At 32.0% G+C, this 7,500-nt stretch overlaps 1 protein-coding gene across 4 annotated transcripts in view; it reads right to left on the bottom strand.

The window, feature by feature from the left end:
- LOC113828344 (enoyl-CoA delta isomerase 2) overlaps nt 1-6,141 on the bottom strand; it is a 7,361-nt gene extending 1,220 nt beyond the window's left edge. Inside the window, exons 1-6 of one of the 4 annotated variants that reach the window (XM_070119094.1) lie at nt 6,088-6,137; nt 5,597-5,636; nt 4,526-4,656; nt 835-1,081; nt 384-541; nt 131-248 (exon numbers count right to left, since the gene is read on the bottom strand). In XM_070119094.1, coding sequence (XP_069975195.1) covers nt 131-248; nt 384-541; nt 835-1,081; nt 4,526-4,656; nt 5,597-5,636; nt 6,088-6,122 — 729 coding nt within the window. In that variant the 5' untranslated portion in view covers nt 6,123-6,137. Of the gene's footprint in view, nt 1-130; nt 249-383; nt 542-834; nt 1,082-4,525; nt 4,657-5,580; nt 5,637-5,781; nt 5,812-6,087 lie in introns of those variants that run through there. The other 3 variants (XM_070119096.1, XM_070119095.1, XM_070119097.1) reach the window with 3 other exon arrangements.
- Nucleotides 6,142-7,500: the final 1,359 nt, after the last annotated feature.

Here is a 7,500-nt window from a genome sequence, read left to right as displayed (position 1 = left end):
TTAAAGCATTAACATTTAGTTATGTAAATATATACTCACATGCTCACTTTCTATTTTCCTAAACTTTTAGATTTGCCTAATGATATAAATAAATAAATTAATAAAAAATAAAAAAAAAATCTATAATTACCTTTTCTGTGGCATAAACAGCATCGTAAAGTGGCAGCAAGCTAGAGCCTGCACCAACAGCTGCTCCATTGACCACAGCCACAAGAGGTTTTGGAAAATCAACAAAAGCTCCCATGTATCTGCAATATAAGACAAATGTAGCTTTATTTGTGTCTAGGATCTAGTGCCAAAAAAATCTTTAGTTTTCTGTTTTTTCTCCTTCTTTTTAAAAACTTCTTTCACATAGTACAATACTGCATGAAAACCATATTTACCTGATGAGAAGGTCCCTTATTTGAGCCATAGTCAAAGTTCGAAAGTTACTCTTATCGTTCCCTGCCGTGAACACATTTCCAGAACCTGTTGTCACTGTGATAATGGTATTGGGATCATCAGCAGCCTCTTGCAAGGCAATAACAGTTTCATCAAACATCTGCATGGATATAACATAAAGTATGTATAAATTATAAAGAATGGAGAGACTTACAAGTTGAATCTGGACTGCACTAAATTTATTAATTACTAAAACATACTTTCTGAAGAGCCCATGACACAGGAGAAAAATATTTTCCTTTAGGATATCTTAGGACATAGTAATCAGTACTGACCAGGGGAAAAAAATTTCATAGCTCAACATTTCTTAAAAGGTGTAATACTCCGGTCTACAAACGCATCTAAAACAATGTGAGTATAATAAAAAATAAAAAATAACTAAAAAATAACAACCTTCTCATTAAGTGCATTCTTCTTCTCAGGCCTGTTGAAGGTGATAGTCCTGACACCTTCATGGAGTGTGACAAGGAGGTGTTCATAGCGAGAGCTGTCTGCTGTGGGGACTCCAGGAGGGGCGCTGGACATCCACCTGGTCGAGTGCTGCAGAAGAGTGTGGTTATCCTTATCCATAATCTTGGACTTCAATTCCCAGGTGTATGAGGGCAGCAATCTTGCTGCAATTTGGGCATGGTGTACCCTCCTGAAATGGATATGTATTTAGTGCTTTGAGTTATACTTGAATAATAACAGATACTCATTGTGTGTAGAAGTAATTGTATATGTGTTTAGACTAAGAGGGACCTGGAAACAAATATGATATTCTACATGGAACTGAAACTTTCAATACATTCACAGACGGCCAAAATGAGCCCCTAATCTATTCCTACTGCAAATCATTATTTAATTTGCTTTATAATTTGTTCTGGCTACTTAGAGATATCTTGATAAATTGTATTGATAAATAAAACTTAATTATGAACACTAGAAAGAACTGAAAAGTCTCGATATGATATAATCATACACCATTGGCTTTCCTTCTGTAAACTCAAAAAAATAAAGTAATATCACATTAAACTCAGTAACAGAATATAACAATGTAATATGAAATGTTATAATATAACATGATAAGAACATACCATGACATAATGTTCACCTAATAGAATAAAATATAATATAAAGCAACATAACATACAATACAATATACTTCATAAACAAGTAAGAGAAATTAACAATATAATATACAATGTTATAGTGAAACATGATAGAACATAACATGACAGAATTTCAACAAAATACAATATAATACATAATGTAATATAATCTACACTATTATGTATAATATATCATGGCACAGACAGAAACAGGGCATGGAAAGGGAAACACCCAAGGGTTATAATGGGTGAGTCAGCTACATATGTGTGAATGGAACTTCAGTACATTTCCAAAACCCTGTTTCAGCAACTCCCTTTCAAGTAGAGAGACAGTATATAATGCTTGTATAAGGGAAGATATTCTTAAATACCTTATCATTCTTCAAGAGAATAATGGCAGGTGTATTAAATTTTCACATTACAGGGGAAAGAAAAAAATATCAGACATATTCAGAAATAAATACTCTTTCCAAGTATCAAGACCAAATCATCCACATGACAGTGTTAAGGAAGCCACTTCAGTGAACTTTGAGAATTGATGCCTCATTAATTCATAACAAAATGTCAGGCAAAGTATCTTAAGAGTAGAAAGATAAACCTTCCTGAAAACTCTAATAGTTCTTGGGTACTTTGCAGGAAACTAATTTTGTTGTGCAAGATGAAATTCAGTCTTTTAACTGGAGTAAGCAATGTTGCAGGCTGCATGTAATAGTTATATATTATATAAAAAATGAAACTTTTCCACAAACCATTTTGCAATGTATCAGATGATTTAGACTATGATACCAGTTTTGTCTACAAAATAGTTACTGAAAATCTTCAAAAACAGAGACGGCTTTCATCAATAAGGTTGAATAATTCCCTGATGGGAAGTGCAAAACCTTGTGTTATCATAAAGCAGATTTCAGCATTGATGCAAACTGGATTTTCTTTGCAACAAGTCAAGGCAAATCACCATGTGATGGAATAGTCAAGATATTGACAAGATGGAATAGTCAAGATATTGACAACCTGAGCAAGCTTGCAGAAATTATTGTCTGAGCAAATTCTCACTGTTTCAGGAATGTGTACATTCTGGCAAGAGAACATTTCAAACATCAGATTTTTGTTTATCTCAAAAGAAGGAATGAGTGTTCATAAAAAAGCTGCAAAGTAGATTTGACTCAGGACATATGTTACCTGGGACCAGGAGCTACCACTTTGAGCCACAAACATTAAATGTCATTGCTTACAAGTAAACATCTGAATATGTTACCTTTGCAGACACATTTAACATTACTGGGAAACCTCAAAACATTTTCCTGAAGACAATAAGCTTAAGTGACTATTTAGCCTGAAATAATCTGCCAGATTGATGCACCCATAACTGTCACTGACTGTACATATAATAAATCTAAAGTTGATTTAAAACAAATATATAATATCTTTACTTTGGGAAACTGGAAGGTAATTTGTTATTTGCCATAAAGTAGAGTCATCACTTTAGTCACTCTGACCATACCTTCCATACGTTTTTTTATGATTTGATATTTTGATACTCGGAAACTTTCAAATGCCAGATCTTAGAAACCCATTGGGCTTTTTATGAACTCTTGAGGCCATGCTTGCAAGCAAATTATTCAAAATAATTGGGAACAATTTATGTGCAATAGCAAATTTTCACAAAAATCAAATTCAATTTTCTTTTGTCTCCTCCATATACAAATGGTTCTCTTGCTATTTTTAAATAGTTCAAAGACTGCTTTTTTTCAATTGGTATAAAGTAAACTGGTCTATGTTTAGGGAGACATAGAAAATAATTGGCTCAAAATGAAGAGATTAAACATTTTCCTGAAACCAATAAATGGTTCATTGACAAAATTCATACAGATAGCTATATTCTATGTTATTCTAAGTGTAATTTTTGGATTCCTCAGCATCAAAAGGTGCAGGGCACAAATTTTCATTCACATAGGAAATATGAAACTATTTTAAGATGCACCAAAAGTCAGAGCATCCATGTGCAAGTGAAACATGGGTAACGCCACACCCTAAAATGAAATATTTTTCGATTAGCTGTAAATCTGAAACCTCTTGTGATATCAATCTCATTTCTTTTGGAGGGGGGTGGGGGGAGACTGTTCTCAATGGGGTTAACAAATATTCAAAAGATCAATGACATTCTGCAGGGTGGGTTACAACCCTAATATATTTGATATAGAACGACTAAAAATAAACTTTAAGGGGATCATCTGGTCATTTTTCAGCATAATCGTCCATCTTGCCAAAATTGCTTTAAATGCATTTCCAAAGAGTTTCAGGGCCTCTAAATCTCCCCTGAATTTTTTTAAGACCCACCCACTATTTTGAAAATAGTAAGAGCCACTTTCAAAAGATTATGATTTTTCACCTTACCTTATAAATTTAGCAATTGTGACATAACAATCATATATAATAAAAATATGAGATGATTTTTTGAGAGCTTATAAAATTTTACATATGATACCACCCTTCTTTTTTTCAGAATAATCTAAAAAATCTGGGAAGTGTTCAAAAAACAATAAAAAAAAAATAACAAATAAATAAGAATTCATATATTTTTTGTTTATGTTTGGATCATATTTCATCTGTTTCATCCTTCAAAATGCTTTGAATATGCAAATGATCCAGATCACAACCAAAATTTCATGGAATGTAAGTTAGGCTAAGACACACCTCTGGTAAAAATCTCATTAAAATCTGTCCATAATTTTATGAATTAGAAAAAATATCCTGGCTCCAGATCATGATCCAGATCACCACCAAAATGTAACAGCATCTAGGTTAGGCTAAGACACACCTCTTAAAATCATCAAAATCTGTTCACAACTCTATGAGTTATCCTTGAAATAAAAAATAAAACCAAACAACAAACAAACAAATAAAGTTCACAATTTATATAAATATAAGATCATGAAATACATGGTAATGATCTGTACATACATACATATCACATATTCATACTGTAACACTACCCTGTATTTGTATATTTGTATTTCACAAGAGTGTTGGTGCAGAAGGTGGGTGTTTTGTCCAATAGATGTGCACTTCCCAGGACTCTGGCCACAGGAACTCGTGTGCACAGGGCCTTCTCTCGAGTCCCAGCCTGCGAGTGTGATATTCCGTGGCATAGAGAATGATGTTTCAGACTGGCCTTTTATGGTGTAAACCCCCATTATGGCAATGATATGGGGAAATAATACATGATTTTATCATATAAAATTAATTCATATATCATTTGTTATCCATAAAGTAAAAAAAAAAAAGTTGAAAAAAATATATATTAATATCTATATATCACACTGTTACGCGTAGCACACGCATTTTCAGTTAGAATGAAACATATTATGGCTCATTTTGTAGCTGAATATTAGATCTATGAAAAGATGCAATGAGTAATAAATTTTTGTATGTGTTTCTTCTAAAAGTAACATATATAAATATATATATATATATATATATATAAGTATATATATATATATATATATATATATATATATGAAAGCCCCTTTTGTGGTGTTCTAAAAGTAGTCTATGTAAAATATTCACAAAAAAAGAAAGGTTGACTTTGAAAAATAGGCTTCCACATATGATAGCTGGAAAAGTGTTCTTTGCAGGGCGATTTGAATAAAAATTGATCGCAGAGATCTCACTAGGGTCTAGATTAATGGGCATAATTTTAATTAAAATCTGCAAAGGTAATCAAAAACAAAGTAATATTAATAACGATTCACTTAACATATAATCTTTCCTATAATAGATGGAGTAAATATTTAGAAGACATTTAAGAGAGGTTTTTAACCCTTTTTCTTGTGATCATACTGCCTACATTCTATCCATATCCACCTGTTCTGAGATTGAAGTCCAGATAAATAACATGAACTTGATGAATTTATAATGCCTTGGTTGTATGAAATGCAATTCAAACTTTGATGTAAAATGCACAATCAAGTGAACAAATATTTCAAGTTTATTTAGCACTCAAAGTGTGTACATAATCATTAAAAATTAGGGATAAATAAAAAATCACCAATAAAATCTCATACAGCATGTCCAGCGATAGCCACGACCTCCACGCTTGGAGCTCTGGCAAAGAAAAACAAAAGTTCCACAATGACTATTCTGGCAATAAAAGAGCTTTTTGAGTAAGCTGGCTATCAATGTCAAAATATCAGAAACTGTTCAAGTTCTATTGTGCTGAAATACACTTAAATGAGGGAGACTTCATTACCCTTGTCAACAGCATTTGTGTTTGTGTAGGATCTCCAATATCCTATACAGATTTTATTATTACATTCACTTAGATTCCTTTCTCATGAAATTGATAAACCAACGTATGTAAAATGATACAGGAAAATAAAAAAAAATAAGCATTTATTATGGTAATTGGCAACATTTCCACTGAGTATAATCAAAATTGAATTTTCTGCCTAAAAAATATGATTTTTCCTTCTCTATTTATGACATTTAATATCTCTATCTCGGGAACATGCGTGAATGATCCATATATATCATCTCACAAAAGACGGAAATTCACCTATATAACGTGTGCCACCGATGTAGTGTAGTCATGATGACGTCCAGTGAGGTACTGCGGAAATACATACACATATATATATATATATATATATATATATATATATATATATATATATATATATATATATATATATATATATATATATATATATATATATATATATATATATATATATATATATATATATATATATATATATATGAAGAATGTTTTTAATAGTCAAGAAACAAAACAAAAAATCGTAATTTACTATCACAGACTGAACCTTTTAAGATTTGTGATAATAATAAAAAGAAAGCCCCCAAAACTTTTTTTTCTTTTTTTTATCGAAATATCTCTCAAACTTGAATTACTAATATCTAAAAGGATTCTTGCATGTAGGAAGAATAAATGCACTCTAAAGCTTAATTGTTATTATCAATATGTAAAATCTTGTTTCATATATATTATCTAAAAAAAAAAAATAAAAAAAAACGCATTACCTACACAACCGCGTCATGCTGATGACGTTGATGATTATGATAATAATGATCATGAATGCAGTGATGATAATAGTAGTGATGGTGGTGACGCAAATGATGAGAATGAACGAGAGAATGATAAAGATGATTGGTGATGATGATATTGATAACAATCATGATGATAATTATAATGGTGATAATAATAATGATAATGGTGATGATAAAGATTAGGATGATTACGATAATCATCATGATTGTGATGATAAAGATGGACTGGTTGCGGGAGCTTATCTTTTTGAGAGTTGTCTCTAAATAACAATAATGCCAGAAATTTGGCTACAGGTATGAAAGTGCCATTTTATTTAGCATGTTGGATATTTATATTCTAGACCGATGCCAGTCTTGTCCAGAATCCAAGTGCCTTAACACCATTCTCTTGCAATTGTCCTTTTTATCAGTCAGAGTATTTCACAAGATTCTACCGCTGATCTCAATAGAACTGGATCGAGCATCTATTGCTTAATTTCTGAAGTCGGCGAAAACCATCTTGGTGAGACCACCTTGCAGCGGGGTTGTTTGTAAAATACACTTACAGCAGAGTGAATAAGAAATGTTATACTTCATGATCATGTGTGGTATAGGCAGGGTAATTTGGTATCTCTGGCAGCTTTAAAATATGTGTATATCCTAGAAGTTTGAAAGTGGACTTTGCAAATATAAAGATACAGGATACTGTCTAACCTAACACCTCTTGCGCATTGCATATTATGTACGTATCACGACCTAAAGGATCCCTGTTCAATGTTTATGGATGTTAGTCAAGTTTTGCAATGTAACGAACAATTATGTAGTCATTTAGGAACTTCATATGGAGATGACCACTACAATTACAGAGTTGTGGTGTACAAACTGGTCTTTCCACCACAGAGCCCATTAAAGAGCCGAGTGT

This window comes from Penaeus vannamei, chromosome 43 (assembly GCF_042767895.1).
Source record: "Penaeus vannamei isolate JL-2024 chromosome 43, ASM4276789v1, whole genome shotgun sequence".
In the NCBI taxonomy this organism is placed as follows: domain Eukaryota; kingdom Metazoa; phylum Arthropoda; class Malacostraca; order Decapoda; family Penaeidae; genus Penaeus; species Penaeus vannamei.
Note: the sequence above shows the minus strand (reverse complement) of the source record. Positions and strands in the feature narration are given on the sequence as shown.